This window comes from Symphalangus syndactylus, chromosome 15, assembly GCF_028878055.3.
Source record: "Symphalangus syndactylus isolate Jambi chromosome 15, NHGRI_mSymSyn1-v2.1_pri, whole genome shotgun sequence".
In the NCBI taxonomy this organism is placed as follows: domain Eukaryota; kingdom Metazoa; phylum Chordata; class Mammalia; order Primates; family Hylobatidae; genus Symphalangus; species Symphalangus syndactylus.
The window spans coordinates 104,117,952-104,135,335 of NC_072437.2; the positions used below are offsets into that span (position 1 = coordinate 104,117,952).

General features: G+C 38.3%; 2 protein-coding genes across 4 annotated transcripts in view; one reads left to right on the top strand and one right to left on the bottom strand.

Annotated features, from left to right (window-relative positions):
• The window catches only part of PROSER1 (proline and serine rich 1), a 28,246-nt gene extending 26,349 nt beyond the window's left edge, over positions 1–1,897 (bottom strand). Inside the window, exon 1 of one of the 2 annotated variants that reach the window (XM_055244107.2) lies at positions 704–1,897. In XM_055244107.2, coding sequence (XP_055100082.2) covers positions 704–748 — 45 coding nt within the window. In that variant the 5' untranslated portion in view covers positions 749–1,897. The remainder of the gene's footprint in view (positions 1–703) is intronic. The other variant, XM_055244109.2, reaches the window with a different exon arrangement.
• On the top strand, positions 1,812–13,323 carry NHLRC3 (NHL repeat containing 3). Of its 2 annotated transcripts, XM_055244110.2 has the most exons (7): positions 1,812–2,230; positions 2,644–2,796; positions 3,080–3,227; positions 5,633–5,833; positions 7,619–7,710; positions 10,264–10,376; positions 10,884–13,323. In XM_055244110.2, exons 1-7 carry the CDS (start codon positions 2,147–2,149, stop codon positions 11,134–11,136), a joined length of 1,044 nt encoding a protein of 347 aa, XP_055100085.2. In that variant the 5' UTR covers positions 1,812–2,146; the 3' UTR covers positions 11,137–13,323. The 2 variants fall into 2 exon arrangements, with proteins under 2 accessions (XP_055100085.2, XP_055100086.2); XM_055244111.2 differs by lacking the exon at positions 5,633–5,833 and having other exon boundaries at positions 1,830–2,230.
• The last annotated feature ends 4,061 nt before the right edge of the window (positions 13,324–17,384 follow it).

Genomic DNA, 17,384 nt, shown 5'->3' on the forward strand with positions numbered 1-17,384 from the left:
CATTTTAAAATAAGTAACTTCTCGGTATTTTTGTGCTTGAGATATTGTTAGGCTCAAGACTACCTTCCAGAATTGTTGCTGTCTGGTTCACTCTGGGAAATGGGATCCACACAACAGCCTCAAAAAGCAGCAAAAACTTGGAAAGCAGGAGAAAAAAGTTTTGAAACTCAAGTTATTGACGGCCAATTCCTAAAAAAGCGACTTTAAACTTAATGCCACACTTACCATCAGGACACGAATTTTGCATGGCCAACGCAACAAATATACTCTACCTTATGCTTAGATTTGAAAACCCCATCATAATAAGTACCATAAAGGAAACTTTCTGCGTATTAATTACCTCTCGTTTTCAGTCACTCTTGTGTTACTGAAAGATGAGGCAATAAACTCAAAAATATTAAACCACTTACCCAAAAGTACAGAGCTATTAAGGATTTGTAAAGCCGGCTTCGGAACGGAGGGCCGTCTGAATATAATTCCCACGACACCATGCTGAGTCTCAAATTTGGCGTTAACGTAACTTAATTTCTATTTGTGCTGGAAACGTATCAAGATATAAACTCCTCCATTACACGTGAGAATTCAAACCAATTTGGCAATCCTAGGACCCTTATTCTGCACAATCTCCACACAGTACCTCAAAGAGTCTCTAAACCACGAGAATTCATCTCATAAAATAATTCATGGAATCGAGCGTAATTACCTTTCTAATTTCATCCAGCACCATTTCAAAGGACTTTTTATCCATCTTGACTACTATCCCGACGTGGTTTTAACAGTTACACTTGGCAATTACAAGACGTTCATCCCTGGTCTGCTCCGCCGATAGTAAAAATATTTATAGCTGAGGAGGAAAAAGACTCCACGAGCAAGAGAGGGATGCGAAGAGGTAGAGAGTATTGCAAACTTCGCAAAAAAATTTCTAAAAACTGAGACTCAGAAAAACTTTTTTTTTATTAAAAAAAAGCACTCCAATCAGGCTTCCCCAGCTTATTCACACAATGCTTCAGGGCACCTCGGGCAAGAGCCAGGTCCTCTGAGTTTTGCAGAAAAACCCGGGCTCGGCGGCAGGTTTGAGTGCCGTTTCCCTGAAGCTGAGGGCCAGGTGCCGCCAGAGGTAGCTCTTGAAGCCGCTTTCCCAGGTGGAGCGGCCGGCAGAGTAGAAACACCTGGATTCGGAGTACACGGGCGGCGGGGAGGGAGGTGCCGGGCTCTCGACCCGCACCTGTGCCTCGGCCGCCGGCCGCGACCCTCACCGCCGCGAACCCGGACGCATGGTCCGGCTCGCGCTCATCCCCAGCCGCTCCGCCCGACTGCTGGATACCTCGGCCCCGGCAGCAGGCGCCCCGGCAGGCTCTTTGTTACCAGCTGCGGCGGCTTCCGGGAGCGGGCCGGCGGCTGGAGAGCACCGGGAGCCGGGCGAAGAGGGGCACAGACTCGCATAGGGGGACTCCGGAAAAACGCAGCCCCAACAGCGCCAGGCGCCCTGCCTGGTTACCCCTACAGCCCCCACCAGCTCATGGGGACCTACAATAAAGCCTGTCGCGCCCAAGTAAACTCAACACTGCGCCGCCAGCTTGGGCCCCTCTTTCCCGAAAGTCAGAGGTGGGGTCCTGGTGTGGGAACATAGGCATCCATAGCGGATGCCTGGATGGTAGGACCAGGATGTGGCAAAAATCCTTCCCGAAGCCTAGCGGTCATTATTTTGAATGTCATCCCCACTATGCCTCGTGTTTGAGTGTGCGACGTTTTGATTTTGTCGTCTGAATTAAAAAGAATAAATGGCGAGCGATTAAGGCATATCTACGGACGCCCATACTTTGGGGGCCACTGGAAGTCAGCGGCGCGGACTGCCCCGAGGGCGGGAAAGGGTGGTCACTGGGTCAGCCCGAAGCACCTGACATGAGGGCGGGGACCCCGAAATGCACACGAAGTCCGGAACCGGTCTTCTTTGATTTTCATTCGCCCTGGTCTCGGTTCCCTTTCGTACTGAAAGCTCGTGCCTCCAGGGAGGGGAAACTGGAGATAGGCTCTTCGGGCCCTGGGCAGACCCTCTGTGCCGCTACAAACCGTTCGGGCCTGAGGCTGTCGGGTCCTCCCCCAGGCACCTGCGGACCCTCCCTCGCCTGGCTTTTCCCGTCTGCTCATGGCGAGATTCTGGGTCTGCGTAGCCGGTGCTGGCTTCTTTCTTGCATTTCTGGTTTTGCATTCGAGTTTTTGTGGCTCTCCAGTGAGTTGGGTAGTGAGGAAATGACTGTTGGGTGTGCGGAGGGCCCTGTTGGGAGGCGTCGCCACGGTCGTGGGATGGAGGTGGCAGGCCCTGGTTCCCTCAGTAGCTTGTCTCAAAGCCTGCACCTGGATCCGAACTGCCTGGACTCTTTGAGTTTAAAAATTTGTATATGTTACATCGCCATTTTCCTCTTTCCCAACTCCTACTACAGCCTCAAATAATTTGCAGGCTTGTATTGTGGTCGTGTTGGTCTTCAGGCATCTAAGCTCATTTCTTTGGAATTATTTCAGTCCAGCAAACTTCTAGTTGTCAAGGCATGCTTAACAATAAGCCCTGTTCCCCCCCCGCCCCCGCCCTTTTTTTGTTCTTACCTAGAGGGTAAACTAAATCTGAATTGTCTGATTTTGTTTCAGGTTTTGAGGAACTTTACTTTTGCAGTTTCCTGGAGAACTGAGAAAATTCTTTACCGGCTGGATGTGGGTTGGCCTAAGCACCCAGAATATTTTACCGGAACAACATTTTGTGTTGCAGTTGACTCCCTCAATGGATTGGTTTACATAGGTCAAGTAAGTAACATAGAGATTTAAAAAAATTATGAACACAAAGGAAACAACAGCCTTCCTGTCTTGCTGTAGTAACTGACCATATGCGTTTATATCATGCTAATTGTGCAATTTATTTTTGAGTTGGTTTCACGTATTTTGGTTACGAATGTGAAAGATATGTTAGATTTTGAAAGTGATTTTTGAAACATTAGTAATATTCTCAGTTATTTTTTTTTCTTCGCCAAGATATAGATTACCTTTCCTTAAAACTGATCCTAAGAAGTTATTTTTTGTATACCTTCAGAGAGGGGATAACATCCCAAAGATATTAGTGTTCACAGAGGATGGATATTTACTACGAGCCTGGAATTATACAGTTGACGCACCTCATGGTATGTTTGCAGCCAGTACTGTATATGAACAATCCGTCTGGATCACGGATGTAGGAAGTGGTATGTATAGTAATATCTATTAAATTATCTTACTGGAAATCGCATCTTTGCACATGTCCTTGTTTGTATTGTTTAAAATCAGACTTGCTGAATCTAATTGTAATTTCTTTAACGATTCATGAAATCACATGTTTTTAACAAACTTTATATTGTACTTATGTGGAATTAAGAAATTTGACAAGGGCCGGCCGCGGTGGCTCACGCCTGTAATCCTAGCACTTTGGGAGGCCGAGGCGGGCGGATCACGAGGTCAGGAGATCGAGACCATCCTGGCCAACATGGTGAAACCCCGTCTCTACTAAAAATACAAAAAAAAAAATTAGCCGGGCGTGGTGGCGGGCGTCTTTAGTTCCAGCTACTCGGGAGGCTGAGGCAGGAGAATAGCGTGAACCCGGGAGGCGGAGCTTGCAGTGAGCCGAGATCGCGCCACTGCACTCCAGCCTGGGCGACAGAGTGAGACTCCGTCAAAAAAAAAAAAAAAAAAAAAAAAAAAAAGAAAGAAGGAAAGAAATTTGACAAGGAGCCTGTTAATATGATCTTTCCTTGAACTTGTCTAGGGACTTCTCTTTAAAGCATCAGTTGCTCTTCTCAGATTAAATAACTCTTAAACTGAAGCCAAATAAAGTGGCAGTCTCTAAAAGCAATGACTGGAATCCTCGACTCTTATTTTCCTTTTCCAGTTCTCTTTCATAAAAGATTATGAAATCGTAACTGCTTTGTTGCTCAAAGTGCAAAGATTGCAGAAACTGGTGTTAATGTTTCTGAAATTCTACTGACTGAAGCATGTCTGAAATCTCCTTGCCATCAAATATTTTTAGTAGAAAAAGCTGAAAAATGAAGTGAGCACAACTGAATGTGCAGCTATGGAGAAAGTTTTCAGAGAAACGATTCACCTGTGGCTGTAGCTTAAGACAAGGCAATACCTGAGATATCCTAGCATTACCCTAGGAATTCAGGAAGAAATAGGATTATAAAAACATTATTTCTAGTATTCCTTGGCCCAGTTATGTTCTTAAATTGAGGGACATCCTGGTTCTACAGTCCTGGCTGATTCAGATACCATTTTTTAGAGATAATGCGTTCTCAGTTTCTGTAAGTAGGGCCATTATCACAGCTGTTCTCAGAACCCATAAGATTTCTGGGCCTCAGCTGATGGCCCATTTATTTCATGCTGTGTTTTACATAGTACGATTCTGGTTCAACCAAAAAAAATCTATAGATTATCACTGAGTGAATTGTTAATACTGTAATGAGAGTCTGTTTTCACTTTTTTCCTGAAGATCCACTGTTAAAGGCCGTTACTTTGAGTTCATTTTATTCATGTGATTTTTAAAAATAAGACTTCCTTGATTCCCAGAAATAAAAAGAGCACAGACGATCTCTTCATTTTTTCCATTACAGCTAATTTTCTACCCAGAGATCTGAAGACAGTTTTATGTTCCTATTTCCCAAAGGAATAAATTTCCTCTACTGAAAAATATGGCTACAAATTAGCCTTTTTTTTTTGAGAAAATTTTTTATTGCTAGTCTTTTTTGCTAGTTTTTAGAAAGTTGGAGGCTTATGTATTTTTTATTGCTATAAACTTTAGCTCAACTGTCCAAAAGTATAATAGTAAATAAATTATTTAACATAGAATTGTAATGCAAGCTGATTCACTTTCTTTCTGGTAAGCTCAATGTATCCAGTTTGTCTTTTGAATACCTATCAATTAATTTGGCATATGTACCTTCAAATTGATTTCTGTTCACTGCTTTATGATATTCCCTTATTAATAGTCTGCTGTATGCTCTTGCTTGTGAGATAATTTTAACTTAAAGAAATTTTAATGTGAGAAAATAAGATACTCATGATTTACAAAGATTATTTTCTTCTTAGCAAACAAAAGTTGAGGGGTTGAATTTTGAATGTCTCCACAAGGTGAAAATGCAGTTAAAAAAAAAAATCTGTACCATAGAGAACGTTTTTGTTGACTTACTGAAATTTAAGATCTGTATGTGAGTGATTGAAATAACAGTTTCAAATATAAGTTGTTCCCTTTACATTTTCGTCTTGATTTCCTTTCATAAGCAATGCTTATTCAAGATCATAAGATTAAAAAAGAAAATGGTGCACCAATACTTTGTTAACATTCTGAGTTTCCTGTATAATGAGTCAATTATGGGGATGTTATTTATTTGAATTTAGAATCCACTTATTTTGGACTAATGGAAATTTTAATTCGTGATCAAATTTGGCTGTAATTTATGAAGAAGCTATAGTGCTTGTCAATTATACGTAATTTCCTAAGCCTATCAACTATTTGTTACTGTTTACTTCTATCAAATTTTTGCTCTTAGCTTACTTGAAAAATCTGAAGGTTTGTATAGTGGTTTTATTTGTGAGATGTACATATCTATCTTTATAGGATTCTTTGGTCATACTGTTAAAAAATACAGTTCTTTTGGTGATCTTGTTCAAGTCTTGGGTACTCCAGGCAAAAAAGGCACTGGTTTGAATCCTTTGCAGTTTGATAACCCAGCAGAATTATATGTAGAGGACACAGGAGATATTTACATTGTGGATGGAGATGGAGGATTGAATAACAGATTGATCAAACTGTCCCAAGGTACATGACTTAATTGTTTATGGTATTATAAAAATATTATAAATTGATTTTAATTTGTTCGATACTTGGTATAATGTTTTAAGTGTTGTGTATGAAGCGGTGTGTAAAGAGTTAAGTGTATTACTACGAGAAGACTGAAAAACAGATGGGTATGATTGCCCGCAATAAATGATCCTGATAACAGGCCCACTTATTCTTCACCAAAGGCCAGGAGATTCCTCCAAAAGTAACTGGCAACAGTATGAGAATTTCTAGTGGGCTCAGGAGATAAGCGTGTATCCTATTCAATTAAGCATGTAGAAATTAGAAACCTAGAATCCCAGAGTCAAGTATCCTACAGGCTGATTAATCAGCAAGCATTTTATTGAATGCCCTTTCTGTGTCCTCTCTAGTATCAGGAGGTGCAGATCTATTATGTATGGAACAATGAAATGTAGTCTATGGTGTTGATTCTTAAAGCAAAATGGACTTAGGAGGAGAAATTAAATTGCCTGGAGAAGTAGAACAAGATGTCATGAAGGAAGTAGTTATTGAACTAAACTAGTTTTGGTGGGAGGAGAAGGGAGGGTGGATGGAACTTTCATGGACGGTTTATCATGCATGGTCTACAGGCATTTATTAGCAGGAGAGAAGGTGAAGATGCACTTTTTCAGCAGCAGAAAATACAATTTGGGATGTTTTTGAAGTCTTATTTGAGGATTATTAAAGCCATGTTTTTGCCTATAACATTTTTGAGGTTTTCTTAGTAGGAAAGTGATGTTACAGCAGCAGGTTTTATAACACATTCTTTTAGGATCTATTACAAGTGAGCTCTGTCATTTGGAGGCTGTGTAGTCAATTTATCATTTAGTAACTGAATTTGGTTGATAACAGTTAAAAGGGAAGTGTAGGGTAAGGATAAAGCAAGAATCCAAAAAATTCAATGAAAGAAACAACAAAATCTAGGAGACAGATTGAATATGGGTGTATTAGTTTCCTGTGGTTGCCGTAACAAATTGCCACAAACTGCGTGGCTTTAAACAACATAAATTTATTCTCACAGTTTTGGAATCCAGAAGTCAGAAATCTGGTAGACTGTGCTCACTCTAAAAGTCCTGCCTTGCCGCTTCTAGTTTCTGGTGGCTCAAGCATTCCTTGGCTTGTGACAGCATAACTCTGACGTCTGTCTCCATATTCACATGGCGGCCCCTTCTTCTCTGTGTGTTTTTGTGCCTCCAGTCTTTCCCTTCTTTCTCTTAATAAGGATTTAGGGCCCACCCTAAATCCAGGATGATCTCATGAGATCCCTAATTTAATTTTACCTGCAAAAACTATTTCCAAATAGCATCACATTCCCAGGTATCAGAAGTTAGGACTTGGACATCTTTTTAAAAGACCACAGTTGAACCCACCATAGTGGGTAATAAAGGAGATAGGTGGTAAAATCATAATGTGAATTTTTAAGGTCTGTGGAATACTAATATCAAGTAACAGATAAGTTGGGAAGGGGAACCAGTTTTAGGGAAAGGATGGCATAAACCCTAAACAATGATTTTGAAGCAGTCATGAAAAATTCAAGTGGAGATAATAATTAAAGAAGTAGATTAATTCCCTAAAGCAGAGAAGGAACTTAAAAAAAAATTGTAAGAAATGGGCAAATGGACATATAGACAGGAAAGCTGAGAAAGCATAGTCAAGTGAACCAGCGGTGTAATTAAATAGTTCTTTGTAACCTGTTTCATAAAATATGCAAATGCATGAGACATTCTATATGTTGCTCTGACTATATATTTTTACCATTTATAGATTTCATGATCCTTTGGCTGCATGGAGAAAATGGGACAGGGCCTGCTAAGTTCAACATACCTCACAGTGTTACACTTGATTCAGCTGGTCGGGTAAAAATACAGTGTCATTGTGTCTGGGACTGTGTGTCTGAATATGTTTGTGCGTGTGTGTGTGTGTGTATGTCTGGGCATGTATATATAGATTGTGGTATACATGTGTGTCTGGGTATGTGGATACATGTGTGTTAGTGGGTGTGTCTGGGTAATTACTGAGGGGCTGGGTGTGCACACATACTTTCTTACAAATGTTTGGGTCCTGTAGTGAGGGGGTTCCCCAAATATTTAGAAATGAGCAAAATGGATTTCCTGTACCATTTAAAAGGATAGAAGGAACAAATAATGGATCTGAACGTAAAGTTACCTGAAAGAAAAAGTTGCCCTCTTACTGGGAAAACTCCACTAAAAGTGTTTGAATGTCTTTTCACTTCTCAAGAAAAAAATGTGCTGATCTAAAGTGGAGTGGGAGAGGTTAACCGTGGAAGTTTGAAAAAGAGCCACCTAGGCTAACTCTTGTTCTCACTAGCTCCACATTGTTTAGGGAACAGAAAGTTTTAGCCAACAAATTTCAATCAATTTCTCTCTTTTCTACCCTATTCACTACTATCTCTTTTGCCTTTACTCAACTTCTAAGCATAGAGCTCACTTCTTTGAGGTTACATTTGCACAACGAAACCCCCACCAAAGAATTTGTGTATTAGTTTCTCCTCCTCTTTTCCTATAGCAGCCTGTACTTCCTATCATAGTAACTATCATGCTATATTATAATCATTTGTCTGTTTCCCCTAATAGATGTTAGGCTGTTGAGAGTGCTTACTGAATCTCTTTTGCTTTATTTCTTCGTGCCTAGTACATAGTAGTTATATTTATTTATTAAATGATTAAATGTCTTGACACACAATGGATGCATTAAGCTACTTGCCTTCATACCATTAGGCATTTAATCCATTTCTACTTCCGATTCAGTGCTCAGCAAACAAACTTCTAATTATGACTTGGCTTCCTAATCATAATTGATTGACAAAAATGAGAATGTTTTGATCATTAAATCTTCTGATCTGCCATAAGATGTTAATCAACCATGTGAACTTTGTAGGTAAATTGGGAACTGGAAAGTTTGAATTAAGCTTTTGCACTTTATCCTCCTTAGCTTGGGTGACTCGTTGTGTGCTAAGAAAAAAAATCAAATTTCAGAGCATGCGAGACCTCGACCCAGGTAAATTCATCGTGGTGAGGAATACCCTTCTGAAAGGCCTTGGAAATCATCTGATGGGGGTACTCTGGCATTCCTGAGTGATAAAGAGTGTCAGTTATACACAATTGTGTTTTATAACAATAGCAATTCTGTTCTGAGCATTTTACATAATTAACTCATTTAATCATCACCACAACCCTATATGAAAGGTTAGTCAGTTCCAGACTTCTTGTTATGTGTTAAACAGGAGTTCCCATAATCAAAATTCATTGAGTGTTGAGCAGGAAAGATGACGCTAACAATCTAAAGTATCATCCTAGTGTGTAAACTATACTTCTTCCTTGGTCATTTGTCTGGGATACTAATCTCAAAATCTTTAAGAAAACCCATCTTTACTAAAGGATCATAGATCAGGAAAAGACCTTGAGAAATTGCTTTATTTTGGCATCAACAACCTGTCTTAAATGGTGTAGTGAGTTGTGATTTGTTTCTGATTGGAGATGAATTCAATGGCTACCAAAATTCACACACATTGATGAAGCTGTAGTCAGGGTTACCTGTGAAGAAATAATCTCTCAGTCTACAAACCCAAGAAATCCAAAGGACCAAAAGCAGGGAGGTAGAAGTAAAGAGGACTGACCCACTCCCAGTCCATTCTTTCATACCTCTCTACAACCCTGGCCACAAGTCATCAAAAACCATTTCCCTTTATGCTTTAAGCTGCATGCATGTAGCCATGAAATGTCATTTAGAATGCATCTCGCTTCTTGTCTTATAACAAGTTCCTTAATAACCCGTTACAGCCTATAACAAACCTAAATTAAACCTATTACTGTTCTTTATATGTTGCTAAAATATCTCAGGCTTCTTCTTTAGTTGGTTCAGCACTCCGTACATACCTTGGTAATAGCAGGTATGGGTTTAATGATACTGCAATATGAAGGAATACCTCACATCCTACTATCTTGAGCTCTTGAGAAGTAAAGCTGCTTTTCTTTGTCATGTTGCCTGGCCCAGGAGCTGACAAGCCAGTAGTACTCATTGAAAAATGAATGCTTGTTAGAGGAATGAATGACTGTTGTCACTTTTCATCATCTACTGATCCCCTGCATTATGGTAGAGTACTCCAGCTTTTTAGTTATTCACACATTTAGAACAGTAGACAGAGTATTGTAAGCTTTGGGTTAAGACAGCTTTGGGTTGTGCCTCTCCCATTTGTAAGCTCACTTCAGAGATGGCAGCCTTTCTGAACTTTAGTTTTTCCTCATCTGAAAATGGGACTTACACTGCCTTCTTCGGAATCCTCTTAAGTGAGATAATGTATGTGAAACTAATGAAAATAAACATTCTTTTCCCTTTTTTCTTCCCATATTATGGATATTTTTCAATTGACATTTTTGTGTGTTTCTCAGGTGTGGGTTGCTGACCGAAGAAATAAAAGAATCCAAGTATTTGATAAAGACACTGGGGAGTGGTTAGGAGCATGGAATAATTGTTTCACAGAAGAGGGACCTTCTTCAGTCAGGTAATTGTTTCATTTTATTGCAAAATGCATGTTTTAGTTAGTGTATGTGTCTCACTTCCTCTGAAAAGCTAGCTGAAAGTTTAAAATATTTATTGTTAATTTTGAATTAGGGGAAAATAGAAATATACAGAGGAATTTGATATGCGAGATTTTCAGATGCCAGATAAAGTGAAAACAAGAAATAACATACGCTAGACCTCTCCTCTAGCCTTTACTTGGTAAATGTTTAAACACAGGACAAAAATCAAACCCAGCCTAACATCAATTCTTCATTATGATATTGATACTTTTAAAAAATTTAAGCTAATCTTTGGCTTTGCTTACCATCATGGACATCTTATTCCCTCATAAACAGAATTAGATCAAATTAAAATTCTTCTTAAAAGAATCATTCAGCAAGTAGGTGCCTACTGTTGTTTGGCACAGTAGGGGATTAAAATGTTGAAAAAAAAAATACCCTTATGTTTTTTCACAGACATTTATTATGTTAAATGTCTTTCTTCTTAGGTTTACTCCTGATGGGAAGTACTTGATTGTGGCCCAGCTGAATCTTAGCAGGCTCTCAGTTGTAGCAGCACCCCCAGTGGGAAGCATTGGGGAGTGTTCTGTGATCAGCACAATCCAACTAGCAGATCAAGCTTTACCACATCTCCTAGAAGTTGACAGAAAGACTGGAGCAGTCTATGTGGCAGAAATTGGAGCAAAACAAGTACAAAAATACGTCCCTTTGAATAGCTATGTTCCTTCATTTGGTTCATAATGTTTCTTTCCTGGGAATATTTCAAGTGGCAGTTCAGATTCTCAAATTCACTAAGTGCTTAAAAATGATGTTCAAGCACAATAATTTATTTTTCTAGTATAAAAGATCTAGTATCAGAAAGATTTGTTTTTATATCATTAAGAATCTTATATTTTGTTGCCCTCTTGGGACTTAGTTTTATTTGTAAGTGCATAAGGATATTTTAATGAAAGGAATGTAACTATAAAATGGGGTTGGGAAGAGGGACTAAGGTCGTAAGCTCATTATTTGCCCTGGTAGACTGATTCCCCCTGGGTAAAGAAAATGGGAATAAAAATGAGCTTGCAGGATAATTTATTAAATTTCATGTGAAGAACTCCAGACCTCCAGATTGTGCAACTAACATAAAATGAGCTGCTTGAGAAATTGTAAATAAGATGAACTATTGGTTAATTTGAGTACCCACAGAGTGCTGTGTCTTGATGACTTAAAAATGAAGAAGCAGGATTGCCTTTTGAGTAGCTTATAGTCCAGTGGGGAGACAAGTGGGCAAACAGTCACAACACAGCGAAAGCGACCTTGTGGCTTAGCGGAACTTCTGGAGTAGGAGTGCTGCATTTGACCAAGGGAGTCATGGACACTTGGCCGAAGTGAATTTGAGCTCAGGCTTGAAAACTGAGGAGGAGCTTACCAAGGGACAAGGAGGAGAGAACAATAATTTCCAAGTAAAGAAGGTATAAAAAGTTAGAAACGTACTGTAAACTTTGATAGGCTTTTAGGCTTTTTTTAAAGCCCAACTTGGCTTTTGTCCATTACCTGTAAGATATTTACCATCAGTCAGCCTTTAAATGTAGGAATAAAATGGCTGGCATCTAAGCACTTTACTAAAAGAGGTTTTTACAAATAACTAAGGATTGTAGAGCTTCCTTCTCTTTTTTTTTCTTTTTCTTTCTTTCTTTTTTGTTTTTCATGAACTCAACTTACTCCTAACATTTGTCTACCTCAAAGAAATTTCAAGATTATTTAGATAACATAGATATGTGCCAAATCCTTTGAGCTGTTAAGATGGATAATTTCCTGCTTTCCTCCTTCTACATCTTCTCCTCCCACTCCCTCCTTTGGTCTGAATATTGGCTTCCCAATTAAGACCTTTTTTTTTTTTCAGTTTGTTTTAACTTATTATAGGTTTTAGAGGAACTTTGCCATTTTATAATCTTTCAAATCATTCTTCCTCCTTCCTCACATCAGCTTCCTGCTTTTCCCAGTGTTTTACTGTAAATTGTGTAGCATATGCCAAATCTTGAGCTGACTTTGCTCTTCACCTGTTATGGCTGGAGTATTTTCCACACCTGAAGGGACTCACACTTGTTTTGATACTTGGATCACATCTCCGTGAGGTTAGGAAGGTGTATCTACCAACAGGAAGCCCTGTACTCTGTATTCCAAGGCTATTGATAAATGTGTTTGTGCCACCGATCAGACTGTATGACCTTAAACAAGTCACCTTAGTTTTCAGTGAATTGGGAACATCATTGTCTCCTCTTTCATGAATGCTGTGAGAATCAGATGTGCAACAGATACAGACTTGCCCTTTGAAATCTATACCTCTGGATACATTGGAGGCATTTGATTAACAAAGGCCCTTCTAAATGTGCTATTTATCTGACAATAACTATCAGATTTGCCTTAATTTTGTGTTTATAGCATTTATCACAACGTAGCCTCATAGACTTTATGCAGATTAATATGGTCAATTGATTTGGATAAAAGAAAAGTAATTTCAGGGTTTGTTTTTAAGCCAGGACAAGAAATACAAATGCCTCTTTGAAGAAATTTAGGCTAAACTGATTCTGAAATTTCAAATGTTTTATTTTACTTTGTTTTATTAAGCCAGGACAAGAAGTGCAAATGTCTCTTTGAAGCAATTTAGGCTAGGTAAACCGATTTTGCCATTTCAAAATGTTTTATTTTACTTTGTTTTATATCAGAGTCTTATAAAACCGGCTGCAAATATTTCTGAATATCTTTGTAAAAGTGTTTATTAGTGTACCTGTGATTATAGTACTTCACTTTTTTCCTTTGGATTAATTGGTTAAATGAATGAGAAATGTGTTATGTTTTCTACTAAAAAGTATAAATTAAAATTTTGGAAAGAAAAGGCAATATTATCTGGCTCCCCAATTAAAGTTTGATTTTATTGTCATAAAAGCAGTCTGTAACTTTTTATTCCTTTAAAGAATTTCAACAATTATGAAATCACAAGTTGATGCTGAAAGAATATCCCACTTGTCACACATATAGGTTATAAGCTGATGTGCATAAATACGACTAGAAGTTGCTTAGAACATTTAAAGGATGTAGCTTGTTTTGAGGTGGTGGAAGGGTACAACTGACAGTAATGGGCCAGTTAATTATCTACATTTCTGCATTAAAAGTGGAACATCTTTATACTTCTACTTTTTAGGTCTATTTTTTGAGTAGGGGAGGGGAGAAAGTGTTCTAAATTAGAAAACCAAAGGCTATAGATTTAGCTCTATCTTTCCTTACCTGTACCATCAGATTAGGTCTTTCAAGTGGAATATTTATTGATCAGAGAAAACTTGGATGAAATCTGATGGCGAACAAAGATTTACCACGAATTTTTTTTTTTTTTTTTTTTTTTGAGACGGAGTCTCGCTCAGTCGCCCAGGCTGGAGTGCAGTGGCGCAATCTCGGCTCACTGCAAGCTCCGCCTCCCGGGTTCATGCCATTCTCCTGCCTCAGCCTCCTGAGTAGCTGGGACTACAGGCACCCGCCACCAAGCCCGGCTAATTTTTTTTTTTGTATTTTTAGTGGAGATGGGGTTTCACCATGTTAGCCAGGATGGTCTTGATCTTCTGACCTGGTGATCCGCCCGCCTCGGCCTCCCAAAGTGCTAGGATTATGTTCTTAGGTCACTTAGCGGATTAAAAGACTGCTTCAAGCAATGTAGTGTAAGGCTAAGGCAGTAAAGTCCTAATTTGTTTTGCCTTTGCTGGTTTTAAGCACTTTTGCATCTGAAAACAGGACAGATTGGATAGTCAGCACTAAAATGGAAACTCAAATTTTTGCTTTTTAGGCTTACCAAAATAAATGAGAGTTTTTAAAAGTCCTAAATTTATTACTTTAATTTGTATTCTCTGCTATATATTTTCAGCAACAATAAAAAAATCAAAATAATCAGCTGTATTGATTCAGTAAAAAGTTTTGAGACAACAAACATATAAAGGCAATCAGGCAAGTGTCCTCTGCTCTAATAGTTCCCTACCTGGTTGGGAAAATAAGCTACTTAAACCTTGTCTTAGGTTTAGGAGATACCATTTTTGGCACTTGCGTTACGTTACATTCTTGATACACAAGAGGTCAGTAGCGTTCTGCTTATAAGCATTTCTTGAAATCAACCATGGGCTAAGCTTCATACTTTGATGTTTTTTTTAATTGAAGCTACAGTGTTCACCATACTTTCATTGTTTTTCTTTTTACACAACTTGCTTACATCTTGAGAAAATTGGTTTATGGATGAAACATTTTCCAAGCATTGTTGGAAATTTTTTACTGGTTAATTGGACTTGTCCACAATTAAAAAGAAAAGTTTAAACCTTTTCAGTAATTCGGACTAATAGCCAGAAGTGAATTAACTTATTTTAAACGAAGGTGAAACTATAATCTGAATGTGTGAGTTTAGTACAATAAAGAATGAATTTGTATTAGTGGGGAATTATTCTTTTTTCTCCCTAGTAGGTGTTTTTTGTTGTCGCTGTTGTTTAAAAAAAAAAAAAAAATTTCACCTTCTGGTTGCTACTTTACGAATAAGAAAAATAAGTTTTTTATAAAGACTCTTAAGTCATTTCTTCATCAGCTACTCCTATGGAATCCATGAGTTTATAAATTAATCCTCTAAACACTAAATGACATGTAGATGCTCCTTTTGTGTATAAAAATTGAACAGAATTTGTGCAATGAAAAATAGCACTACTTAAAATTTATTTTTTCCATTGTAAACAATGAAGTAATACGATTTAATTCTGCTTCTATGTAATTCATAAATAAAAAACTCACTGTAACACATAAAACAACCTTGTCCTACATGAGTTATATTTAAATAAATTAATTTAAATTTAAATTAATTTAATAGATTAATTTAAATTTAAATTAATTTAATAGATTAATTTGCATGAGTCACAACAAATTGACATTATAAACTTGCTTCTCAATTTTCAGCCACTTTATCAAAGGAAGAAATTTTAGTGGCATGGTGCAGATTCTCAGATTTGTTCCTAATGAGAATTGGTTACTATAATGTGTTAGAAATTTTTTTTTTACAATAGGACATTTATATACAAACTGTCACAATCACCAGTTAAATGTTTTTATAACATTTTTCTTCACAGTGTGTGTAAAGGAGTATTTAAATATTTTGATGTTTCCTGTATTGAACTGAAATACTAATTTTTACTTAACTAAAGGGATGAAGGAACTAACTATATGTACATTTGTTTTTAATCAACATTAATTTAGGTAAATGTATTCAATTTTGTGTGGAGTGTATGGGTGTTACGTTTGTGCAGTCTGTGTGCATGTGTAAATATAAATGTGCATCTAAAGGGCATTATGCCCAACTAGGTCAGAAGAACTGGATCAAAACAGATGAGACTTAACATGGCTAAATGTAAGTCCTCATGGGAGGAAATGTGGTTTGGCAACAAATTATTTGAAAAAGTTTTGGGAGGTTTGTTGGCCAAAAATATTACAAGCCTTGTTAAGAAAAATGTTGCAATCTTAGACAACATTGAAGTGTAGATTTAATGGCAGTTTAATTGACAAGATAGTCTATGTATCTAGTAAACAGCTCCGTGGTGTTGTTACCTTTTGGATACTACATTTTAAGAGGGAATCCTATAAACTGTTGAACCCAAAAGCAGTGTGATGGTTAATATTGAGTGTCAACTTGGTTGGATTGAAGTATGCAAAGTATTGTTCCTGGGTGTGTCTGTGAGAGGGTTGCTGAAGGAGATTGACATTTGAGTCAGTGGACTGTGAGAGGCAGCCCCACCCTCAGTCTGGGTGGGCACCATCTAATCAGCTGCCAGTGTGGCTAGAATAAAAGCAAGCAGAGGAACGTGGAAGGACTAGACTGGCTGAGTCTTCTGGTCTTCATCTTTCTCCCATGCTGGATGCTTCCTGCCCTTGAACATTGGACTGCAAGTTCTTTAGCTTTTGGACGCTTGGATTTAGACCAGTGGTTTGCCAGGGGCTCTCAGACCTTCTGCCACAGACTGAAGGCTGCACTGGCAGCTTTCCTACTTTTGAGGTTTTGGAACTCAGACTGGCTTCCTCGATCCTCAGCTTGCAGAGGGCCTATTATGGGACTTTACCTTGTGGATCGTGTGAGTCAGTACTCCTTAAACTCCCTTTCATATATCCATCTATCCTATTCATCCTGTCTCTCTAGACAACCCTGACTAATACAAGCAGGTAACCAAAATAAGTGTTTGGAAATAATTCTGAAGTTTCAGAGGGTGATCATGTAGTAGAGTGGATAGAATTCTGCACTTTCCTCCAGAACTAAGACAATGAGTACAAATAATAGAGTGGTCCATGGGATCAGCCCAATAAAAGAACCCTCCTCTAGCAGTGGAATGGGCTGTAGCAGTGGATGTGGTAAAGCTTGGTATTTCACAGCTTGGAATCCAGAGTTAGGTTGACCTAGGTTTTAATCCACGCCCTGCCACTAATTTGTATTGTTTTTAGCTGTGCCTCATTTTATTGCTCATTTGCGAAATGGGAATACTAATATTTTCCTTATGGAATTGTGAATACAAATAAGATCATTCATGTAAAGCATTAAGCCCTGTCTCTGACATGCACTAAGCACTCAACAAACCTTAAGAGATTCACTTGTGGTATTTCGGTCAGACAATGGCAGTCATGCCACCACCTTTGGGCAGGGTTTGGGAGAATGGTGAGACCACATGACCTTCCCTATTCTATAATTCTGTGTTTAGTCACAGTATTGAAAACTAAAGGTAAGGCTATAATATACTAAAGCATCTATCATTTAGAAATGCCATTTTAAAAAACATGGCTATTTTTAGTTGGCATTAATGCTGTTTATCCAACAAGTAATTTATGAGCAAGGTAAAGACTCCCACTTTCTGCAATTTATGTTCTAGTTGGAGAGACAGAGCAAATTGAGAGGAAAAATGGGATTTTGGTTAACATTTGTGGTATACATTAACACTTAGTTGGTT

What these genes read in the sequence shown, in the direction of transcription:
- NHLRC3 (XM_055244110.2), top strand. Translation starts at nt 2,147, where the DNA reads ATGGCGAGATTCTGGGTCTGCGTAGCCGGTGCTGGCTTCTTTCTTGCA. An exon ending in CGAGTTTTTGTGGCTCTCCA is followed by an intron (nt 2,231 to 2,643) that starts GTGAGTTGGGTA and finishes ATTTTGTTTCAG; the next exon opens with GTTTTGAGGAACTTTACTTT. An exon ending in GATTGGTTTACATAGGTCAA is followed by an intron (nt 2,797 to 3,079) that starts GTAAGTAACATA and finishes GTATACCTTCAG; the next exon opens with AGAGGGGATAACATCCCAAA.